Here is a 26061-nt window from a genome sequence, read left to right on the forward strand (position 1 = left end):
CCCGCCAAAGAAAAACAACAACATTATACAACAGAGCTAGGATCAACTAAGCCAGGTTGGAGAGGTTAGAAAAACTCTGGAAGAGACTTCAATACCACGAAACCCTGAGTTCCAACTGTGGCTCATTGGTAACGAACCCAGCTAGTATCCATGAGGATTCGGGTTTGATCCCTGGCCTCTCTCAGTAGGTTAAAGGATCTGGTGTTGCCATGAGCTGTGGTACAGGTTGCAGATGCACCTTGCATCTGGCATTGCTGTGGGTGTGGTGTAGGCCAGTGGCTGCAGCTCCAATCCAACCCCAACCCTAGGAACTTCCATATGCCGTGGGTGTGGCCCTAAAAAAAAAAAAAAAAAAACACAAAACCAAGTGAAAGAATACCAGTGTGTTTAAATCATACCAAGAAAAAATTTACAAAACTGGAGAAAGGGTTGGGGTAAAGATAAGCACATAGAAAGCTAAGTAAGGAAGTTGCAAAGGAAAAGAAAGTAATCACAATATAATAATAATACATTAAATAAAATATGTAACATTCATATAGTGCCTACTATGTGCTTGTCACTATTCTAGTCACTTTACATATGTTAACTCCCAACAACCCTATAATGTAGATACAGTTTATACAGTACCCACTTAATAGATGAGAAAAGTTGAGCTGCACAGAAGCTACATGACTGGCCAAAGGTCACACAGCTGCTAAGTGGCAAGCAGACTACATGACTCAAAACCACTTTACAAGTCAGAAGACAGGCATGGCAGGTGAGGAGTGCATAGCTAAACCCTCTTCTTCTGTTCCAGGGAGCCTAGAAGAAGGCCTAAAACCAGATTATCAACACAGAGCAATAGAGGAGGGAGTTCCTACTGTAGCCCATTGGGTTAAAATCTGATGTTGCTGCGGCTGTGGCAGGGGGCAGCTTTGGTTCAGATTCATCCCTGGCCTAGGAACTTCCACTGCTGAAGGGGCAGCCAAAAAAGAAAAACAGAGCATTATAATCATATTTTTTTAGAGATATGGGATTAAATATCAAAATAATCTGTTAAGAAAAAATAAGTTCTGGGGATATAAAGTACAACATGATGACTGTAGTTGTATTGTTTGAAAGTTGCTTAAGAGCAAACCTTAACAAGTTTTCAATCACAAGGGGGAAAATTGAAACAATGTGAGGTAATGGATATCAGCTAAACATATTGTGGAAGGATTTCACAATATATACATGTATATACCTTAAACTTACACAATATTATGTCAATAATATTTCTCAATAAAACTTGGGAAAAAATGTTGAAAGAGATATCTGGAACAGGATGTAAGGAATATAGAATATTTGACAGGCGTGTGCATGTCTTTTCAAGAATCAAAGCCTTATTTAAGAAATAATAATTAGGATAATCTCTAAAATGTACAGTGCATGTGTATTAAGGTTCTTTCCTACAGACAGTATTTTAAGTTTTCCATTTCCAGCTGCCTGACGATTCCATCTATAGCACAGAATATCCAATATTCTGTGATAATCTATATGGGGACAGAATATGAAAAAGAATGGATATGTGTATATGTATAACTGAATCACTTTGTTGTACAGCAGAAATTGACAGAAAACAATGTAAATCGACTATAATAGAAAAAATAAACTTAAAAAATTATCACAACACTGTAAATCAACTGTACTTCCATAAAACTTTAAAAACATGTGGAGTTCCCGTCGTGGTGCAGTGGTTAATGAATCCGACTAGGAACCATGAGGTTGCGGGTTCGGTCCCTGCCCTTGCTCAGTGGGTTAAGGATCCGGCGTTGCCGTGAGCTGTGGTGTAGGTTGCAGACGCGGCTCGGATCCCGCGTTGCTGTGGCTCTGGCGTAGGCCGGTGGCTACAGCTCCGATTCAACCCCTAGCCTGGGAACCTCCATATGCCGTGGGAGCGGCCCAAGAAATAGCAACAACAACAAAAAAAAGACAAAAGACAAAAAAAATAAAAATAAAAACATGAACAAAAAAAGGCAAATTGTTTTCTTATTCTATGTTAAGGCATCCTGCCACTTGAAGCAGACTTTAAACCAATTAATATGACATTAAGGCAATGTCTATACTTTCTGTTCACTGTGTGACTGGACAAGTTATTCTTTGCCCCACAAGTGAGTATCCCTCCAGGGGCCCACACACAGTTCACCACTTTCAGCCTCTTTCCTGGGGCACATCTCTTATGATAAACAAGACTTGCAGACTGGCATCAAGAAAAACAACACAGGAGTTCCCTCGTGGCTCGGCAGTTAACAAACCCGACTGGCATCCATGAGGACGCAGGTTTGATCCCTGGCCTCGCTCAGTGGGTTAAGGATCTGGCGTTGCCATGAGCTGTGGTGTAGGTCGCAGGATCAGCATGGATCCTGCATTGCTGTGGCTGTGGTGTAGGCCACGGCTATAGCTCTGACTGGACCCCTAGCCTTCGAACCTCCATATGCCATGACTGTGGCCCTAAAAAGACAAAAAAAAGAAAAAGAAAAATGGCATAAAATAGATAAGTAACACAGGGAAATTTATTCAATACTGTGTAATAACCTATATGGGAGAAAAATCCAAAAAGGAATGGAGATACGTATATGCATAACTGATTTACTTTGCTGTACACCTGAAATAACACAACTCTGTACGTAAGTCAATTATACTCCAATAAAAAATTTTTTTAAATATCAAAAAGAGTACAATCACTGTGGTAAACAATATGGAGGTACCTCAGAAAACAAAGTATAGATCTACCATAGGTCCAGCAATCCCACTCCTAGCATCTATCTGGACAAAACTTTCATTCGAAAAAATATATGCACTCCTATGTTCACTGCAGCACTGTTCACAACAGCCAAGACATGGAAACGACCTAAATGTCTGCTGACAGATGAATGGATTAAGAAGACACAGTACATGTACACAATGGAATACTACTCAGCCATAAAAAGCACAACATAATGCCATTTGCAGCAACATAGATGGAACTAGACACTCTCATATTAAGTAAAGTAAGTCAGAAGGAGAAAGACAAATACCATATGATACCACGTATCTGGAATCTATTATTTGGCACAAATGAACCTAGCTATAGGAGAAAAAAAAAACAAAAACAAACTCATGGACATGGAGAACAGAGCTGTGGTTGCCAAGGGGAGGGAGTAGGATGGACTGGGAGTTTGGGGTTGGTAGATGCAAACTACTGCATTTGGAACAGATAGGCAATGGAGATTCTGCTGTATAACACAGGGAACTATATCTGATCACTTGTGATGGAACATGATGGAGGATAATGTGAGGAAAAAAATGTAAGTATATGTGACTGGGTCACTTTGCTATACAGAAAAAATTGACAGAACGTTGTAAATCAGCTATAATAAAGTTAAAAACAGGAGTTCCCATTGTGGCTTAGTGGTTAACGAACCCAACTAGCATCCATGAGGACTCAGGTTTGACCCATGGCCTCGCTCAATGGGTCAAGGATCCGGTGTTGCTGTGAGCTGTGGTGTAGGTCACAGATGCAGCATGGATCTGGAGTTGCTGTGGCTGTGGTGTAGGCCAGCAGGTACAGCTCCAACTGGACCCCTTACCTGGGAACCTCCATATGCCAGGGTGCAGCCCTAAAAAGACAAAAAGACAAAAATAAATAAATTAATAAAATTAAATTAAAAACAAAAAAGATTACTTAACATGATTTAAAAAAAACAGCTCATTAATGGCAAAGCCAGGTGTGGGGGAGGGGGAGATTGGTGATTTCTTTTGGGGGGGGGGGCGGGGTTTACAGCATGCAGTGGTTGATGTAGGATCTCAGTTCCCAGAGCAGGGGCTGAAGCCAGGCCACAGCAGTAAAAGCATCACTAAACCACCAGGGAACTTCTAAGCCCTGTTGAGACAGTATCCACGCCCTTAGCCTCTATGTAATACATATATAATAGTCTGAAAAGATAAGAAACCAAACTGTTAACATTCTCTTAGGACATGATGATGACACCTTTCACTTCATACACTTCTGTTTTAAATTTATGCAAAGATCATGTACTGCTTTCTATAACAAATAACAAATGCAATTATTTATATTCTGAAATAATATAGTCAGTGAATCAGCAAGGTCTGTACCCCTACTAACAATCACTCTATTTCCCTCAAGTTCTGTGCTCAGATTCCTCACCACTGTAAAGCTAATCCACTGGCCGGTGAAACACACATGCCTCAGCTTGCTCTTTCATCCATAAACACAGCCTTAGCCTGGAAGAATGTCCTCTACTTCACCCTAATACACTCCTTCGTATGTGTTTATTTTTCAATTTATCCGAAGCCAGTTCTTACCTTGCCTCCTTTAGGAGGCCTCCAGGACCCTACCTATACCATTTTTTAGCTATTTACTATGGCACTTTGAAAAACTGCCCACTAGTGGTTTTATTTGTGTCTTCCATAAAGCCATCAGCAAAGTTCCTTGAAGATGTCACTACCCCTCCCCTAGAGGCAAGGACACTGCAGTGGCACGGAGCAACTTAGCAGACATTCCTACCAGAAACAAGAGCTCCCTCAAGACAGGGTGGATTCCAGAACTGGGATAGGGAAACTACAAGGTAAATCTTATTGGTCTTGGGCCAGAAAGCTAAGGAAAAATCAGATACCAATGAAGAAGGGTCAAAAGGATATAGAATCCACCTCAAAGGTGGTATCATGGGATTAAAGACCACCAGGAGAAAGATTTTTGAGGAAATGCATATCCTCATAGCACCAGAGCGCCATTCCTCACATTACACGGCAGTTAACTGCAAAATAAAAAATGCATGTTCACAACAGTGAGCTGCTAGCAACCTCCTTAACCCAGTGATCAAATTAAGAAGTGGGACAACTATGGAGAACAGTTTGGAGATACCTTAGAAATCTATACATAGACCTTCCATATGACCCCACAATCCCACTCTTGGGCATCTATCCGGACAAAACTCTCCTTAAAAGAGACACGTGCACCCGCATGTTCATTGAAGCACTATTCACAATAGCCAGGACATGGAAACAACCCAAGTGTCCATCAACAGATGATTGGATTCGGAAGAGGTGATATACATACACAGTGGAATACTACTCAGCCATAAAAAAGAATGACATCATGCCATTTGCAGCAACATGGATGGAACTAGAGAATCTCATACTGAGTGAAATGAGCCAGAAAGACAAAGACAAATACCATATGATATCACTTATAACTGGAATCTAATATCCAGCACAAAGGAACATCTCCTCAGAAAAGAAAATCATGGACTTGGAGAAGAGACTTGTGGCTGCCTGATGGGAGGGGGAGGGAGTGGGAGGGATCGGGAGCTTGGGCTTATCAGACACAACTTAGAATAGATTTACAAGGAGATCCTGCTGAATAGCATTGAGAACTTTGTCTAGATACTCATGTTGCAACAGAAGAAAGGCTGGGGGAAAAATGTAATTGTAATGTATACATGTAAGGATAACCTGACCCCCCCTTGCTGCACAGTGGGAAAAAAATAATAATAAATAATTTAAAAAAAAAAAAAAGAAGTGGGACAAATAGGCATTCTGTGCCTCCTAATGTGATATAATATGAAGTATACAGCATCACTTACAAGTTTTGTTCAGTCAATCTTGACAGAAACAAATTAGGCCTTTGAGCCTAATTTCTGGCCTACGGAATAGACAAGGAATAAAAGAACAATTTAAAGACACTATGAGGTAACAATCAGATAATCAATAATGTGCAACATTCTATAAGACAACTGACCAGTCTCTTCAAAATGTCAGTGTAATGAAAATAAACATAAAAGGACTGCTCCAAGGTAAAAAAAAAAAAAAAACTAACAAACACGATAATCAAATGCTGCTTGATAAGATCTTGATAAGATCTTGATTCCCAAAAAATAACAAAAAAACACAACTACTGAAGATGCTTAGGAGATAACTGAGAAGTTTGAATATTGACTATTAGGTGATAATAGGGGATTCCTGTCAATATTCTTACATGTAATCATGGGAATGTAAGTTAAGAAAGAATATTCTTGTCGTTAGAAGATGCATGCTGAACATTTAATTGGTGTGGTGTCATGAGGTCTGTGACTTATTCTCAAATGTCTCAACAAATACATATACAAATGCAATACAAACACAAAGACACATAAATAAACCATTAGAGCAAAATATTTAGGTGACGGATATACTGCAATTAATTATAAGATTCTTCTTTGGGAGTTCCCATGGTGGCACAGCGGAAACGAATCCAAATAGGAACCATGAGGTTTCGGGTTCAATCCCTGGCCTTGCTCAGTGGGTTATGGATCCAGCGTTGCTGTGAGCTGTGGTGTAGGTTGCACACACGACTCCAATCCTGCATTGTTATGGCTGTGGTGTAGGCTGGCAGCTACAGCTCTGATTCAACTCCTAGCCTGGGAACCTCCATATGCCAAGGGTGCAGCCCTAAAAAGCAAAAAAAAAAAAAAAAAGATTCTTCTTTAAACATTATGTTTGAAAATTTTCACACTAAAAGGCCAGTGAAAGCCACAAAATAATTAAGGAAAAAAATTCCTTGTCTATAACCTTCACTTCGTACCTTGTCATCTTTTTTTTTTTTTTTTCAGGGCCACAACCGCACATATGGAAGTTCACAGGCTAGGGGTCGAATCAGAGCTGCAGCTGCCAGCCTACGCCTCAGCAAAAGAAATGCCTGATCTGAGCTGCGTCTGTGACTCAATCTTGGCAGCGCCAGATCCTTAACCCACTGAGCGAGGCCAGGGATCGAACCCACATCCTCATGGATACTAGTCGTTTTGTTTCCTCTGAGCCACGAGGGGAACTCCTCATTTAACTTTTTTTTTTTTTTTTTTTAAGGGCCACACCTGTAGCATAGTTCCCAGACTAGGGGTCCAATCAGAGCTACAGCTACTGGCCTAGACCACAGCCAAGGCAACGCCAGATCCGAGCCTCGTCTGCAACCTACACCACAGCTCACGGCAATGCTGGATCCTCATGGTTCCTAGTCGGATTTGTTAACACTGCGCCATGATGGGAACTCCTTATTTAACTTTTTTAAAGTACTTCTTGGCATTCCCTTTGTGGTTCACTGGAAACGAATGTGACTAGGAACCATGAGGACACAGGTTCAATCCCTGGCCTTACTCAGTGGGTTAAGTATCCTGCGTTGCTGTGAGTTGTGGTGTAGGTCGCAGACATGGCTCAGATCTGGTGTTGCTGTGGCTGTGGTGTACGCTCACGGCTACAGCTCTGATTGGACCCCTAGCCTGGGAACCTCCATATGCCGGGGGTTCAGCCCTAAAAACACACACACAAAAGTACTTCCTGTCCAGATAAGCAACCACAACCCTTAAGGGCAGTTAAATTTTTGCAGGTTTACAGATATGAAAATAGCCCAACAAATGCTGTAATTCATAACAGAACAGACCAGACTGACAAAAATCAAAATGTCTTCTAATACCAAGTCCTAGTTAGGATATAGAACAATATACTTTCTCATGATGCAAGTATAAGCACAATCACACTGAAAAACAACTTGGTATCATCAAAGCAGAGCTGAATGCACATCCCATGACTCAAGAATTTTTCTCCTAGGTATATACCCAAGAGAAACTCTTGCACAGGCACCAGGAGTTAAGACACAAGAATGTTTAAACTGGCACCATTTATAACAGCAAAACCTAGAACCCAAATTTCCATCAACAAGGAATGAATTGATATATTAATTTACTGAAATACCACACAGGAGTGAAAATGAATGAACTAGAATGACAGGTAAATGGATAAATCTCAAGAACAGAATGTTAAATAAAGAAAGCAAGCTGCAGAATTCTTATAGTGATTTCACTTATAAAAATTTCAAAAACATCAAAACTAAACAATGCATTATCGGAGTTCCCGTCATGGCTCAGTGGTTAACGACTAGGAATCATGAGGTTGTGGGTTCGATCCCTTGCCTCACTCAGTGGGTTAAGGATCCGGCATTGTGGTGAGCTGTGGTGTAGGTCGAAGACACGGCTCAGATCCTGCATTGCTCTGGCTGTGGTGTAGGCCGTTGGCTACAGCTCCATTTAGACCCCTAGGCATGGGAACCTCCATATGCCACGAGTGCAGCCCTAGAAAAGACAAAAAAAAAAAAAAAAAGCATTATCTAAGGAATCAAATATATGGAAAAGCAAATGAATAATAAACGCAAAATTCAGAACAGGGAGTACCTCTTGAGTGAGAGACACTTAGGAGCTTTCTGTTTATTAGTTTAACTAATAGTGCTCTTTTTAATAATTTGGGTGGTAAGTATTGAGTATTACTATATATCAATCATGTTTCTTTGATCCAATGGATGATATACCATTAGTTTTTATTCTAGTCAACATCTAATAAAAACTGAATAAAAAAAAAAAGATCCTGACTTTAAGGTGCTTAAAAACTTTGATTCAAAAGCAATACTGGGTGCTCCATTCTTGTATCTAACTCCCTAATTGTTAAGGATTTGGCATCAAAACTGTTGTGGCTCAGGTTTCATCTCTGCCCTGAGAACTTGCACATGGCTTGGGGAAAACAAACACACAAACAAAAGCAATACTAAATTACTCACATAATGACTGCATTTATATTTTTCTCTCCATTTGTTTAATGGTGAATAATGCAAAGTTATCATTATTCAAATAGTTAAATCCATCACTAGTACCAATTAGTGAAATAATCCAGTAAGAAAATAAATCCCTATTTGGAGGGGAAAAAAAAGCCATGCCACTTCTAAAACCTAAAGGCACCTACATTTACGTGTTTTACCAAATGATTTACACTCATAGCTTGATTGACAAGGCAGGTAACCTTCAGAATTCGATGCAAAGGGCTGCCCTATTGCACCTTTTATCAAGGCAGAATCATTAAACACAAGTTCACATAATGGAGAAGTTTCTGTTGCCTCCCATTTTACGATAAGGAAATTATACTAAAGTCATAAAATTTCACTTATACCCTAACCATTCTTTATAGGCCTGAGCCTAGGACCCAGATAAATGCCACACTAGCAGATCCCAGCTGACAGAGATTTTAGGAATGTTTTCCAGCAGACGTGGCACAGGTCTGATATAAGAGGAAGAAGTCCCCACTGAACTTTGCTATAAAATAGATAGGGTACTGGAGACAAAAACATGGGAGCACTTCTTTTTCTACGGAAGAACACTTTACCATGAGATCTACCCCGTTAACAAACTTAAGCGTCAATACACTTTATGTCGTTTAGGTACAATGGTGAAGGGCAGATCGCCAAAACTTATGCATCTTACTTGACTTACACTCTTATCCTAATCAATATAGTTACTTCTCATTTAGCTTTTCTACCCAACCACCCTTTGAGTCTATGAATGTTGAGTCTACCCAACCACTAGCAATCTCCATTCCACCCTTTGAGTCTATGAATGTGACTCTATCAAGTACCTCATGGAAGTGAAATCAGGCAGTATTTGTCTTTCTGTGACTGGCTTATTTCACTCAACACAAGGTCTGCAGGTTCATCCATATCGTGGAGCACTGCAAAACTCCCTTCTTCGTTAAAACAGAAGAGTATTCCATTATATGTTTACACCACATTTTGTTTACTCATTCATCCATCCATGGATATGTAGATTGTTTCCACAACTTTGTTATTGGGAACAGTGCACAAGGAGAAAAGTCATTTGCAATGAATAATTGAGGGGAAATTTCAGACGGTCCCTCTCCCAAGTTCAACTCCAGCTGCTCAACACACACACTGAGAAAGGCAGGTCCTAGCTTACAGGATGTGTTGAATTTTTCTTTATTCAAAACCAGACCCAAGACTGATATCAATCAAAGAACTCAGGAGTTCCTGTCATGGCTCAGTGGAAATGAATCTGACTAGCATCCATGAGGACACAGGTTCGATCCCAGGCCTCGCTCAGTGGGTTAAGGAACCAGCGTTGCCTTGAGCTGTGGTGTAGGTCACAGACGAGACTCAGATTCCACATTGCTATGGCTGTGGTGAAGGCCAGCAGCCAGAGCTCCAATTCGACCCCTAGCCCAGGAACCTCCATATGCCATGGGTCCTGCTCTAATTAAAAAAAAAAAAAAGGTACAATTGTTGAGCTAGGAGCACTACCTGCCCAAGCATGAATAATTCGATGCTTCATGTTAAAACTGTGAGGTCAAGAGAGGGTCAGGATCAAGCAGAAAGAATAATTACATTTATATTTGGTTACATTAAAACTTTAATATGGAGAGAATCCAAATGGTTGCTCTATAGAGTATCACTGCCTATATCATATCTACTAAATGGATTTGCTATTAATACCAAAGATAACTGCTCATTAACACAGGAGGAGCTACAGCTACTGCTTTCTCTGTCCTGAAGTCTAGAGCAAGGTATGTATTTAGTAATATACTTACGTGTCTGCCATCCCCATCAAATTTACTAAGATTGAACTAAAAATTTTGTAAGTATGCCAAAAGCAAACTCATTCCCCCCCAAAAAAGTGACTACAGCTTCTATCACAAACTATATGAACAGTATAAGACTGCATCTACTTGCAAGAGCCCTTCAATCTCTGAAACAGTAACTGAGAGTTAAAAACTTCTTCAACTTGGAGCTCCTGTGGTGGCTCAGTGGTTTATGAACCCAACTAGTATCCATGAGGATAGGGGTTTGATCCCTGGCCTTGCCTGGTGGGTTAAGGATCCAGCATTGCCATGAGCTATGGTGTAGGTCACAGATGTGGCTCATATCCTATGTTGCTGTGGTTGTGGTGTCGGCCAGCAGCTACAGCTCCAATTCGACCCCTGGCCTGGGAACCTCCATTTGCCATGGGTGAAACCCTAAAAAGATAAAAACAAACAAACAAAAAACAAAAAAAACTTCAACTTTTGATTATCTACCAACAAAATGATACTGATTTTTTACAAGTTCTACTGGAATACTAATATAATCCATGACCAAACTCCAACATAAGCATTTTATATAATACAAGCATGTCAATAAAAGGAAATCTCTACTAACCACCAAAAGGTTCTCAAACCAATATCCACACTCTACACTATGAGACCTACTAGCAGCTTGGGATGGTTCAATCCTTAGTTTATACACCAGGTTTACCATTATCCTATATTCCCAAGTAAATCAAAATGATTTAAATTTCACATGAACATTAATTGAAAAGCAGTTAAACAGCAAATAAAAAATTGAAAAGATTTTAAATTCAATTATACATGAGTAAATAAAGGATAGTATATCTATCATATATATTTTTCAGTCATTACAGAGGATAATGTAAATGTAGCAATTACATGTGTTCCCAATATATTAGTTAAGATATAAAAGTGGGCAAATGCCCTAGGAGTATGTATATTATGGTACTAGTTTGATTAAAAACATGCACAAGTACATGCACAAAAAATGTATGTAAGAATATATAAATACATTTGTAAGAATACCCATCAAAAAACTCACAGAAATTATCACTGGGTAACTTTTCACCTGTATTTTCTAATCTGCTAAAATAAAAGCTATTTTTGTTTGAAAAGAAAAAAAAATCACAGCCTCTCTAGACCTTCATCTTATAAGTACCTAAGACAGTTGTACCCAAACACCTATTTTTATAGCAATATCTAGGCACTATGTAAGGTCATGGGAAAATTTTAAAGAAAATTCTTAGAAATATGAAGTATAATATGCTAACACCTCCATTGACAAAGAAGATGAGTTCCAGAAACATTCTGCATCGTCGCTGTATTTCAAAGATGCTACATGTTGAAAGGGCAATTCCTTCCTCACTTTCCAACTCCAACATATAAGATGCCCATCCACTCACCTTCTCCTGGAAGACCTTATCAGTCACCTTACATTGCCACTGCTTTTCTGAAAGAACCTATTGCAAGAATTTGTTCAAAAATGTTCATAAACAAATGATGCTTCTTCATCAACATTTTTAAACCTTCCTCATAAATGATGAGGAATGGTATCGGGCACAAGGCTATGTGCTTAATAAAACTATTTACTGAACATCGTGTGAGGCACTTTGCATGCATTTACGCACCTTCACTTCAGTGCCATGAGGAGGGTGTACCATGGGCCCTCTCTTACAAATAGGAGATAACGTACCCAGGGACATGGGAGCAAATACTTTAAACCCAGGTCAGACTCCAAAACCAGTCTCCTTTCACTTACACTATACTACCTTTTAAGTTCTTATGCCTTATAAAGGGTTGCAAATCACTCAGGTCATTCTCAGATCCATTAAAGACAAGATAGCATCTCCCCTGGGGTGTTTACTAAGGACTGGATCAAGCTTTGCATTTTCATTCTCAGACCCATGAACCTTTTTTCTTTCATTTAATGAACTGAGTTCCTAGTGCATACAAGGCACTGAAGAGAAATACAAATATAAGGACAGCACAGCCTCCATCCTCGAAAAACTCCTATAAACTCCCAGGGACTACAAGTAAACTATTAAACTACTATTAAAACTAGTCAACTGCTAGTGGAGTTCCTGTTATGGTGCAGCAAAAAAGAATCTGACTACTATCCGTGAGGATGAGGGTTCAATCCCTGGCGTTGCTCTGTCAGTCAGGGATCCGGCACTGCCATGAACTGTGGTGTAGGCCGGCAGCTATAGCTCTGATTTGACCCCTAGCCTGCCTGGGAACTTCCATATGCCATGGATGAGGCCCTTAAAAAAAAAAAAAACCTAGTCAACTACTATTGAATAAGATGGATACATCTATTTAAAAAAATATCACCAAACATCAGGAATTCCAGAAAGGCTCAATTTCAAGGAAAAATGGTATTTACTCAAACAGCCAAAATTTTTCTTAAAGTAAGCATCTTATATAAAGATATTTCTATCTTCTTAAGCATTAAAACACAGTATAATAATAAAGAGAGCTCACACTAATTAAACATACTGCTGTGCTAAGTGATTTTACATATACTTCGTATTTAGTCTTCACCAAATTCCTGAGGTTAGTACTATTCATAGCCCTTATTTTAAAAGGCTGTAACAAAAACCAAAGGTTATGGAGTTCCCTGGTAGCCTAGTGGTTAAGGATCTGGTGTTGTCACTGCTATGGGTTTGATCCCTGCCCCAGGAACTTCCCCATGCCATGGCACAAGCACAGCCAAAAAAGGGAGGGGGATTATTTGCCTAAAGCACACATCGAGTGAGTGATGGAGTCCTGATTCAAATACAGAAGTCTTACTCTCTACTCTTTTTATACTTTGAATCACACATTTATTGACCACCTATTGCATACAGAGCATTGTGTTAAGAAATAAAATCAGGGCAGTGAATAAGATAGCTTATTCTGATGCTCGCCTTTCTGACTGAAAGACAGATAAATAAGAACAAAAATGAGATAATTACAGATTATATAAAACGTTATAAAGGAAATAATGTTGTGTGAAAGGATGACTGGGAAAGGCTTACTTCTGTTATGACTCTTGCAGTTTTGTTCACAGTTTGTTCCCAAAGTCAAGCTGTCCAGACAGCCAGGCTGGAGACCAGAGGAGCAAGGAGAGAAAAGACAGACCACTGCTAATGAAGTGGGAAGAAAAAGCCCTAGTTTCATCACAAATGTGGAAACTGGCTTAAGAAAAGTTAGTGATTGATCAAGGTCTCAAGCTGGGACTGAAGGAATAGCTGTGAGTTCAGAAGACAGGGGACATTCTAGTGAAGGAAAGAGTATAAATACAGCCTCTGCTAGGGCAAGAGAATAAAATAAAGGTAGACTCAGAAGAGGTGCCCTGGGAGTTCCCATTGTGGCTCAGCAGTAATGAACCTGATGTGGCTAGGATCTGGTATTGCTGTGGCAGAGGCTGGCAGCTGGAGCTCTGATTCAACCCCTAGCCTGGGAACTTCCATATACCACAGGTGTGACCCTTAAAAAAAAAACAAACAACCTATTCGTTACAACTGGGGTGTATGCATAGTCAGACAGAGCTATGCCATGGGGAAAAACAACCTCTGTACAAAAGGTTTTGTTCCTTTGTTTTTGTGCATGTGGACATTTATTTGCAAAGTAGGAAACTACAGCAGGAAAATGAACTGAGAGACAACTATACCCGAACTGGGGAAAATTTTTAAAAACTAACTGTAAGAGGTAGTAAGAGGAATGAAGAAAGAGAGACAATGTAAACCACATTATCCTATTCGGCCAGTCAGGATGTGTTTGGCTACAGGTATAGCAATGGTACCAAAAATGTACCTACAGAATCCAACATGAAAGACTTCCCATTCTACAGTACTGAGGACACCCTGCATGTTTTCACAAGTGTGTTGACATTTTCCCACAAACCCCAATGAGCCAACGTTCCCTCTGCTGAATAATACCATACCTAAGAGAATCCCACCTTTCCTTGATGAACATGGTTTCATAAGTGTCTGTACCTATTAATTCATTTAGCATTACAAAATGCCAACTAAATTTAAACAATGTAAACCACATGATTCTATTCAGACAGTACAATTTTCAAAAGCATGCTGCTAGGGCTCTTTTTGGTTGTGGTTTTAAGTCCAGGTCCCACATTGACCTCAACAAATTATAGAATTTGACAATTATTTTAAAGAAACAAAAGGACTCAGACCAGTTTAGTACGTTGAGTAGTCCCAACGCTATTTTTAGAAAGAGCAACACTTCATGTGCAACTTTTTCCAAACGATACTAACAAGGTCAAGGATCGTGTCCTATCTGAAAACAAGACCTGTGCAACTTAGCTAGGATCTCTTATCTACAAGTGTTGGGCCTTAAGGATCTTATTTACATGTTAATTTTACATACACCTTATGTTTACATTTGATATTTGAAATAATATCATTGTGTTTATTGTTTATATGTTTGTCTTTATTCTATTTATTTATTCATACAGTGCTACATAAACGCCTAATGTTTTACCAGCATTCACATTCACTGGGTAATATGGACCTCAGAACAACCTTGTGAAATATGTAAGTAAAAGTATCATCTTCCCTTCGGTACAGTGGTGGGATTGGGGCTCAGAAAGATTAAGTAACTTGATTAGTTCAAGATCTTACAGTCACTGGCAAGGGCAGGGCCCTGACCAGACTTTCTGACTCTTTGTTCACGCTCTCCTCCCCCAAGAACACTACCAATTTAGTACTTGAATATTCATGTGTCTCTCTTCAAGAAACCTGGTCTGTAACTAAAAGCCAAACTACGCTGCCGGGCCAATATTCTAAGCGTCAAAATGTGGCCACAATACTAGCACTCCTCAGTAAACATAAACACGAGCACACGTTTCAGTCCGGACCCCTTTCAATGCTGGCTTTGCTCCACTGCACAAAACTTACTAAAATACACTACGGCCTTAAAGCATAACCCTTAATGGAACTGTCTTTTTCACTCAGAGGGAAACCGGGTAAAACAGAAGGACTCACACTGTTAGTTTACGATCTTGTAAATTAATAATTTTGGATGCCAAAGGAAAAAAATGAATTACACAGACTCTCTCCATTCCTCAACCCCAAAGTTGCTTAAGTGTCAGTGCGCAGCAGTAAAACCTAGGAACAGAGGTGGGGCTGGAGCTAGGATTCCTCCTCTCTGCGACTCCAGGGTCCCAAGCAACTCACTCCTCAAAGCCCAGCTGGTCTCTTCTGACCCCCAATCCCGTCGGGACCGGGGTACTACCCGCCCCGCAGCCCCCCGCGACCAAGATCAGAGCCCTGCCAGGAGCTGGGGCTGTGGTGGCTCACACGGCTGGGGCTGCCCCCTTCCCGCGGCGTCCCCATCTGTCTTGCGGAGCCCGCACACCTGGCCCCGAAACACAGCGCCCTAAGACTGCCGGGTACCCAGGGCAAGTCAGCTTCCGCCCCCAGCCCACGTGGCCGCGGCCGACCGCGCCCCCGCCCCCCCGCGTGCGCCCTGCGCAGCCGGGGTCCGAAGGGCCGGGGATTCCTCAGGGGCGAGAAGGGGCAGCGGCACTGCAGACGAGGTGGGAAGGAAGCGCGCCCGCCGCGCCCGGCTGGGGAAGAGGAGGAGCGTGTCCCGACCGGCCGCGAGGACAGGCGGGGAGGGGAGGGGAGGGGGTCTGTGGCGGCGCCTCGGGGGGGGCGGGTGTCTACCTGCGAGCAGAAGTATGAGCCCTGGATGCCCAGCTTGATGCAGGTGGGACACTGGAGCTTGGCCTCACTGCTGCAACCATCCGTCTCGCACACACGCGTCTCCACGGCCGCCATGCTGCCTGGCTGCTGGAGGAGCGCCTCACGGAGGAAGAAGGGGAGGGGGAGGGAGAAACGGCTGGGCGGAGGGAGGGCAGGGGAGGGGAGGGAGGCCGAGCCGGGGGAGGAGCTCAGCCCGCCCCGCCTGGGCGCGGGAGGAGAAGCGCCAGACCACGCTGCGCGCCCCGCTCCCGCCCAGCGCGCAGCTGGCGCCCCGCCCCGCGGTCTTCGCCCCGCCCACTGCCCGCGGCCCCCGCCTCCCGGAGGCCGGCGTGCACGTGGGGGCCGCCGGAGAGCTTCAGGGAGCCCAGCGTCCGCGTGTCTTTTCCCCGGCTAGCTCGCCCGCCTGGCGGTGTCGGAGAAGGCCCGGGGCGGCCGACTAGGAGAGGCCTTCACGCCTCGCGTTCTCTGTGCCTAGAGAGAGCTCCCCAGTCCCTTACTGACTGGATCCCAGGGTCTTGAACGTCTCCCACACTCTCAGACGGTTGAAAAGGGCACTTCGCTCCTCTGTTTTGGTCCACCCGGCAGCTCCTTGGAAAAGGAAAGTAATTCTCTTTTTAAAGTTCTTTTTCTCGCTGATAGTGTCTGTTCTAAGGCCCAAGAACCACTGCTCATTCACAAAAAAGGAAGCCAGGGAACTGTCAATGAAGAGGTGGGTTGGGATTTGCGTCCGCGCTCCCTCCTGCGGTATTTCTTTTCACACCACCCCCCTCCATTCACAGTGTACGATGCTGGTGATGGTAACACAACCTCTGGATATTCAATACAAACCATATTTTTTCGTGTTATCTCATTCCATTGTTTAATAAGTATCTAGGAAAGAATTGCAGTGATCATGAAATGTCAGAGTTGAAAGGAGCTTCAGAGGTCCTCTATGCAAACCTGTTGCTTAAATCTCTTAAACTACATCACACATCTTCCATTTTCTGACTGGTGCTTGAATACTTCCTGTCACTAGGAAAGAGAGAGGAACTAATATTTATTGATAATCAACTAAGTGCTGTGAGGAGTTACCATTGTGGCTCAGTGGAAACAATGCGAATAGTGTCCATGAGGATGCGGGTTCGAGCCTTGACCCCACTGCATGGGTTGGGGATCCAGGGATAACTGTGGAATGTGGTGTAGGTCGCAGATGAGGGTCAGATCCTGCGTTGCTGTGGACCCTGGCCTGGGAACTTCAATGTGCCATGTGGGTGTGATCCTTAAAAAAAAAAAACTAAGTGCTGTGAACTTTGTGTTATCTTAGTGCATACTTTTTTAAACATTTCCATATTTGATAGATGAGAAAAGCTCATATTTTTAATGTCTTTGTTATATAGGCAAAACAAATAATATAATAAAATCAAATAATATTTTTTTTTTGTCTTTTTAGTGCTGCTCCTGAGGCATACGGAGGTTTCCAGGCTAGGGGTGGAATGGGAGCTGTAGATGCCAGCCTGTGCCACAGCCACAGCAATGCCAGATCCCAGCCACCTCTGCAATCTACGCCGCAGCTCACTGCATTGCCAGATCCTTAACCCACTGAGCGAGGCCACGGATTGAACCTGCATCCTCAAAGATATTAGTCAGATTCATTTCCTCTGAGCCACCATGGGAATGCCTCAAATAATGAACTCTAAAATGTTGTATACACGTAAGCAAAAAGAAATCAACCACCAAATATAGGTATATATGTGTGTATATGTTATGTGTATATAGTACATATATATATTTTTTAACAAAACTGGACCATACTATGCAGAATATTTAGTTCCCTGTTTTCTTCAATTATGTTGTGAACTTCCTTTATTGCCATCAAATATACTTTTACCACATAATTTTAACATCTGCAAAATATTGTGTTGTATGAGTAATTTACGGAGCCAAATTCACTAATAATAAACATTTAGGTTATTTTTAATTGTTATAAACAAGGTTTTTGCGAATACGTTTCCAGTTTGAACTCTGCATAAATCCTTATTAGGGTATATTCTGTTTTTTGTTTTTTTCTTAGGGCCGCACCTATGGCACATAGAGGTTACCAGGCTAGGGGTCTAATCGGAGCTACAGCTGCTGTCCTCTGCCACAGCAACACCAGATCTGAGCCACCTCTGTGACCTACACCACAGTTCACAGCAATGCCGGATCTTTAACCCACTGAGTGAAGCCAGGGATCGAACCCGCGACCTCATGGTTCCTAGTCGGATTTGTTTCTGCTGCACCACGACAGGAACTCCAGGGTATATTCTTAAAAGTGGAATTGCTACATCAAAGGGTTGTCTTTTTTATTCAGTTTGCCAAATTTCTCTCCAGAAAGTTACAAATTTACACTCTGGTCAGAACTGTATTAGAGATCTTATTTCCTGAGACCTGACTAGTACTAGATATTATCTGTTTTTAATGCTTTTCATTTCGATAAATAGAAAATGGTACTTTGTGTTAGAGTACCATAAGACAACCTTTTTATGATTATAGCATTTGTATTTTTTTCTTAGGCGTTTGCTTTTATTTGTCGGATTTCTTTTCTGCAGAAAATTTTTTTAAATTTTTATTTATTTATTTATTTATTTTCGTCTTTTTAGGGTCGCACCTGCAGCATATGGAGGTTCCCAGGCTAGGGGTCTAATCGGAGCTGTAGCCACTGGCCTACGCCAGAGCCACAGCAACGTGGGATCCAAGCCACGTCTGTGACCTACACCACAGCTCCCGGCAACACCAGATCCTTAGCCCACTGAGTGAGGCCAGGGGTCGAACCCGCAGCCTCATGGTTCCTAGTTGGATTCGTTAACCACTGAGCCACGACAGGAATTCCACCCCCCCCAAAAAAAAATTTTTAAAGTCAAGAGACAAATTAGCCAGTTGCTCTTAGATTTAGAAAAGTCTCTGGAGTTCCTTTTGTGGCGCAGTGGTTAACGAATCCGACTAGGAACCATGAGGTTTCGGGTTCCATCCCTGGCCTTGCTCAGTGGGTTAAGGATCCGGCATTGCCGTGAGCTGTGGTGTAGGTCGCAGACGCGGCTCGGATCCCGAGTTGCTGTGGCTCTGGCGTAGGCTGGTGGCTACAGCTCTGATTCGACTCCTAGCCTGGGAACCTCCATTTCCCGCAGGAGCGGCCTTAGGAAAGGCAGACAAAAAAAAAAAAAAGAGTCCTGTTCCTTTTCCAAATGATAGTTCTTTATGTGTTTGATACTGTCATATCTTATGATTTGTCAGTTCTTAAAATATTCCCTTATGTCTTATAGTATGTTTAGATCCCTTGTAATCTTTGTCTACTCTGGAGGAATTCCAGTTTGTTGACTTCTGATGATTCATGTCCAAGATTAAGCTAATCAGATAGAAAGAAGAATAGGAATTTCTGAAAATTCTAGTTTCAGAAGACCCTTGGGGTTCTTCTTAGGTACAGGGAGACTGGAAACTTCCCTGCTCCTCTGCCACCGAACCCCCCCTCCCCCAGGTCATAATTCCATTGGTCACATGTTTAACCTCATTTCCTTTTTCTTTTTGCTTTTTAGGGCCGTGCTTGCAGCATATGGAGGTTCCCAGGCTAGGGGTCAAATCGGACCTACGGCTGCTAGCCACAGCCACAGCCACAGCAACACCAGATCCGAGCCGCATCTGCAACCTCCACCACAGCTCACGGCAACGCCAGATCCTTAACCCACTCAGCAAGGCCAGGGATCGAACTCGCAACCTCATGGTTGCTATTCGGATTTGTTTCCTCTGTCCCATGATGGGAACTCCTAACCTCATCTTCCATGTCAGAAAAGTACAGATTAGAATGCCTATCTCAGAGTTTTGTCATAATTAAATTGGACAGACTTTATGAAGTGCTTAAGAGCACAGTAAGTTATAGTTGTTATCTGTATTAGCCTTGCCATCAGCTCCTCTTTCTTTGGTTCCCTTCATCCCCATAAAAAAGCAATCAAGGGAATTCCCATTGTGCCTCAGCAGTAAGAAACCCAGCTAGTATCCATGAAGATGTGTGTTCTATCCCTGGTTTAGCTCAGTGGGTTAAGTATCCAGCATTGCTATGAGCTGTGGTGTGGGCTGTAGATGCAGCTCAGACGTTTCTGTGGCTGTGGCGTAGGCCTGCAGCTACAGCTCCAATTTGACCCTTAGCCTGGGAACTTCCATATGCTGCATGTGTGCCCCCCCCAAAAAAAAGGCTATTACATCAGATAAACTGCCTAAGACCACCTTTCTGGATGTTCTTAAGATAATCACTTTTTCTGCTTTTATTTAAGCATGAAAAAGTGACAAAACATAGATTTTTTACAAAATTGTGTCAGCCCAAGTCCTCATTTTATTCTTTTCCTTCTGAGATTTTAACCCAAAGTCCCTATTGGACATCGATTTCTGTGGTAATTCCTGTGGGCAAAGTTCAGCCCACCCACTTCCAGGTGGAAGAATTGACTTAGAGTCTCAGATGAGAATATGGCATTTCCAAGTGTCCTTTAACCCTGAAGGCACTTGTTCCCCTGGACTTGCACGGAGAAAAGCATTTTTGAGATAGTGTCTAAGCATACTCCCAAAGCCGTCTGTCCAAATAGCTACCCTGCTTCAAGTGTCCACTGCAGTTCACACCCACCATAGTCAAAAAGAAGCGGTTGTCATCTATTTACACACTTCGGCCACCCTCTTTAGATCTGCTTTTTCTCCTGATTTCCCCATCTCGTTTGGTGACATCCTTTTTACTCTTATCTCTCAAGTTAAAAATTAGGTTCCCTCTTTTTCCCCATATCCATACATCAAATTAATCCTATAGATTTTAACTTTTAAATATTTCTTTTGTATGTTCTCTCTATTCTTTGACCTCAGTTTTAGTTTAGGCCATTTTAAGCCTTTGCTTGGACTATTACAGTAGCCTTTTAATTGCCTCTAATTCCATTGAATCTAATCCCTGCCGTCAAACTGATTGTTCAAAGAAACAAATCTGATTATGCCTTTCCTTTGCGTAACATCCTTCACTAGTGTGGGGCCTGTGGACCTAGAGCCAGGGTCAAAGAGGTGACCAGAGCCTGCAGAGTTGGAACCAGTGAAATCATCAGAGCTAAGGCAATTTGTGGGACCACCAAGGCCAATAAGGAAAGAGTCAAGGGTCAGGGGCTTGGAGCCTAAAGGGGAAACAAGAAAATAAGTCACTAAGGTACTGATAGCCAAATTTTTCACTGTCCAAGAAGGGAGTTACAAAAATGAAAAGACTGAAGACTTGAATGAATCAGGTAGTGTTGTACTGGAATTAGAAGTATTAGCATGATTCAGGTTTAGGTAGATAGATAATATAGGTGGGTGGGTGGGTGTGTGTGAGAGAGAGAGAAAAAAGCTTTGTTCACCAAGAGGGTCTAATGGCAATGAGCACACCTAATTTCCAGATCTTTCTTTCTAAATACCATTCCCCACTAAGAGGAATCAGAGCTCCTTGGGAAAGTAGCTCATTCCAGGAGCAGGGAAAGTACAAGATAATCTGGAAAGTCTCATTGAACCAGAATATAAAGTAAAGCTCAAAAATGATGGACACTCTAAAACAAACACAAGTAGCCAATTTGAACCAGTTCCCACTGGCCAAACTGGAGACAATCTGAGCATCATAATAAATAATGACAGTATCATATTATAACCCATTTTAAAAAATGGTAATCCATGAGTCCATACTAATAAAAACACATAAATAAACAAGTGAGGGACAAAAGTAAGCACTGCATTACAATAGAATGTCAGCTAATAAACGTGGAAGGAATGAAGATATTAGAAAATCATCATTTTGCAGCCACTGTAGTAGTACTTTATTCAAGCTGAAATCATCAGCGGGTGCTAAAATGACAGGAGGTTTGTTAAGAAACAGAATATTTACATAGCCTCAGTGTTACTCCCTATAAAATATTTATCATTTCAAAAGTATCTTAGGGAGTTCTTGTTATGGCACAGCAGAAACGAATCCCACTAGTTTCCATGAGGATGTGGGTTGGATCCCTGGCCTTGTTTAGTGGGTCAGGGATCCAGCATTGCTGTGAGCTGTGGTGTAGATTGCAGATGAGGCTTGGATCAATCCTGCATTGCTGTGGCTGTGGTGTAGGCTGGCAGCTGTAGTTCCAATTTGACCCCTAGCCTGGGAATTTAGATATGTCTTGCATGTACAGCCCTAAAAAGCAAAAAAAAAAAAAAAAAAAAATCCAAAAAAAACTTAGCTGGGAAACCTTGCAGATACTTTCTTAACTGTGTTACCAAAGTTAACATCACCAGCAATAGGACAAATCAACCTCTGCACCTCCTAATATGAAACACTGGGAACACAGTATATCTTTTGTGGTGTTCCTGCCAAAAATGTGTAATCTATTCTAATCATGAGGAAACCTCAGACAAACCCAAACAGAAGACAATCAACAGTATAATTAACCTCTACTTTTCAAAATGCCAACATCCCAAAGATGGGGATCCCTGGCCTTACTCAGTGGATTAGGGATCCGGTGTTGCCATGAGCTTTGCTGTAGGCTGGCAGCTGAAGCTCAGACTTGACCCCTAGCCTGAGAACTTCAATATGCCACAGGTGCAGCTGTAAAAAGAAAAAAAAAAAAAAAGATTGTATCTAAAGATGGGGAAAGATTTGAGGAACTATTCCAGATCAAGAGAGACTAAAGAGACATAACAATTAAATGCAACACTTTTTTTTTTTTGACTTACACCACAGCTCACAGCAACACCAGATCCTTAACCCACTGAGCAAGGCCAGAGATCAAACCTGCATCCTCATGGGTACTAGTCGGGTTTGTTAACCCTGAGCCACGATGGGAACTCCCAAATGCAACACTTCCAATTGGGTTCGATCTGAGGCCAAAAGAAAAAAATGTTTTTTGCTGTATAGGAAATTTGTTGTATTTGACCTCTGGTTGATATTACTACTTCTTCAAGATACAGCTCAGATATCACTTCACCCACTAAATATGCACTGACCTGCTCAACTCTAGGTAATCACTGCCTTCCACTGTGCTACCTCTAAATCAGGTGCCGGGTGCCATTATAATTAACAGTAATTTTAAGTAATATTTATTAAGAACTTATAAATGCTAAGCATATGGTCATTTGTATAAGTTTGACTACTAATATGCTTACTTTTTTTTTTTTTTTTGGTCTTTTTAGGGCCACACCTGCAGCTTGTGGAAGTTTTCAGGATAGGGGTCAAATTGGAGCTACAGCTGCTGGCCTATACCACAGCCACAGCAATGCCAGATCCAAGCCACATCCTCAACCTACACCACAGCTCACGGCAACAAAGAATTCTTAACCCACTGAGTGAGGCCAGGAATCTAACCTGTATCCTCGTGGATATTCGTCCAGTCCTTAACCTGCTGAGCCACAATGGGAACTTGCTAATGTGCTTACTTTTAATCCTCACAAAGGCCCTATGAGGAAGGGAATACTACTAATCCCATTTTCATCTCTCTAGCCCAAGTTCACATAACCAATAGGTGACTGAGCCTAGACTTGAATTCGAATCTGTCTGACTGCAAGTGCCATGCTCTTAAGCGCTGTACTCATTACCTTTCATCTTTCACTTGTCTCCTACTGAGCTGTAACTTCTTTGTGGCAGGAGAGTTTATGTCTTATTTTTCTCTTTTTTCCCAACCCTTAACCCTATCACAGTTCTTGACAGATAAGAAATGCTTGATAGGAGTTCCTGTTGTGGCTCAGCGGTTAACAAACCTGACTAGTATCCATGAGGACACAGGTTCGATCCCTGGTCTTGCTCATTGGGTTAAGGATCCTGCGTTGCCGTGTGCTGTGGTGTAGGTCGAAGACGTGGCTCGGATCCTGTGTTGCTGTGGCTGTGGTATAGGCTGGCAGCTACAAATCCAATTTGACCGCTAGCCTGGGAAGCTCCATATACCACAGTTGCAGCCCTAAAAAAACAAAAAGACAAAAAAAGAAAGAAAAAAGATAAAAAAGAAGTGCTTAATAAATGCTTTTCCTCTAGGTTTTTTGTAAATATGAGTTATCTCAAATGTTCAAAAAAGAAGATGTATGTATGTGTTGATTGAGAGAGACAGAGAGAATACCTAGTCTATCAGAACCAGAAAGAAGCAGATGACACTCTCAAGCTGAGTAATTTGACAAGAGTGAAGAGTTTAACCAGGGGACTTGTATACTAAGGCATGGACCCTGTCTTGGAAAACCAAAGAAATGGTACAGAAACAGAGGTGACAGTGAGGCACCATTTACATTTCTAAGTCTAAAGGATCAGTAAGGAGACTAGGCAAACACGAAAACCCAGAGTGAGCTCGGAGGAGAGAGCCTCCTTGTGACTTTTGGTTAAGAGATCTAGCCGCCCAAAGCCACCCCAAAGTCAGGAATCTAGGACCTCATTCTCTTCCCTCCTTTCAGTCCTCTAAAAGCTACAAGGATAAGGAGCCCCTTGATCTACAATGGATCATACAGGTCAGCCTCCCAGAGCAAAGGGTCAGATTGAGAAGGGTGGAAAATGGATCTGGGTGGGGCAAATGGAAGATTATCCAGAATAATCCAGGTACCTACCACCTATCTCAAGAAATAGAGGATTTCAAGTTGTGGCTCAGCAGAAACGAACCCTGCTACTATCTATGTGGATTCAGGTTCTATCCCTGACCTAGCTCAGTGGGTTAAGGATTTGACGTTGCCGTGAGTTGTGGTGTAGGTTGCAGATGGGGCTTGGATCCCGTGTTGCTTTGGCTTTGATGTAGGCCCGCAGCTACAGCTCCGATTCTACCCCAAGCCTGGGAACTTCCATATGCCTTGGGTGTGGCCCTAAAACAAAGAAAAACAATTGGAGTTCCTGTCGTGGCTCAGAGGTTAATGAATCCGGCTAGGAACCATGAGGTTTTGGGTTCGATCCCTGGCCTTGCTCAGTGGGTTAAGGATCCTGCATTGCTGTGAGCTGTGGTGTAGGTTGCAGATGAGGCTCGGATCCTGTGTTGCTGTGGCTCTGGCATAGGCCAGTGGCTATGGCTCCGATTCGATCCCTAGCCTGGGAACCTCCATATGCCACAAGAATGGACCAAGAAATAGCAAAAAGACAAAAAAAGAAAAAAAAAGGAATAGACAGCCAAAATATTTGAAGTCCTCAAGCTACCCCTCAACTTCCTCTCCTGCAGTGCTGCCATAAAGATTGTTATGCTTCTGCATAATATGCTGTTTTAAAATGAATAATAGTTTTTGTCTTTTTAAGCCCTTACCTCAGCATATGGAAGATCCCAAGCTAGGGGTGGAATCAGAGCTGTAGCTGTGGACCTACGCCATAGCCACAGCACCGGGGATCTGAGCAGCGTCTGCAACCTACACCACAGCTCACAGAAATAGCAGATCCTTAACCCACTGAGCAAGGCCAGGGCTCGAACCTACGTCTGGGAACTTCTGCAATGGAATTTAATAACAATTTTCTGACAAGGACTAACACTTTTGTTGCTCTGTCATATTTTCCTACTGAGAAGCATCATGAACAATGCACAGTAGCTTTAGAGAAAACTCTGATCTATGTGTCTAGTTTCCAACTCTTTGCTGCAAAGCACTTAAAATCTTTGAGCTTTTGTTTCCTCATCTGTGGAACATTACTATTAAAATCAAATGACTTGAGAAGTTCCCTTCGTGGCTCAGCGATTAATGAACCCAACTAGGATCCATGAGGATTTGGGTTCAATCCCTGGCCTCCCTCAGTGGGTTAAGGATCCAGCGTTGCCATGAGCTGTGGTGTAAATTGCAAATGCGGGTGAGATCTGGCATTGCTGTGGCTGTGGCATAGACCAGCAGCTACACCTCCAATTCTACCCCTAGCCTGGAAACCTCCATTTGCCGTGGGTGCAGCCCTAAAAAGACACACACACACACACAAAAAAAATCAAATGAGTTGGTGCCTATGAAAGCATTT

The 26061-nt window shown here is 42.1% G+C and overlaps 1 protein-coding gene across 1 annotated transcript in view; it reads right to left on the bottom strand.

Moving 5' to 3' along the window:
• Positions 1-16260, bottom strand: part of METAP1 (methionyl aminopeptidase 1) — a 64028-nt gene extending 47768 nt beyond the window's left edge. Inside the window, exon 1 of the mRNA XM_047798797.1 lies at positions 16095-16260. Within this exon, the coding sequence (XP_047654753.1) occupies positions 16095-16208 (114 nt within the window). The 5' untranslated portion in view covers positions 16209-16260. The remainder of the gene's footprint in view (positions 1-16094) is intronic.
• Between the last annotated feature and the right edge of the window lie 9801 nt (positions 16261-26061).

The sequence above is a fragment of the Phacochoerus africanus genome, chromosome 10 (genome assembly GCF_016906955.1).
Source record: "Phacochoerus africanus isolate WHEZ1 chromosome 10, ROS_Pafr_v1, whole genome shotgun sequence".
NCBI classification, from domain to species: Eukaryota; Metazoa; Chordata; class Mammalia; order Artiodactyla; family Suidae; genus Phacochoerus; species Phacochoerus africanus.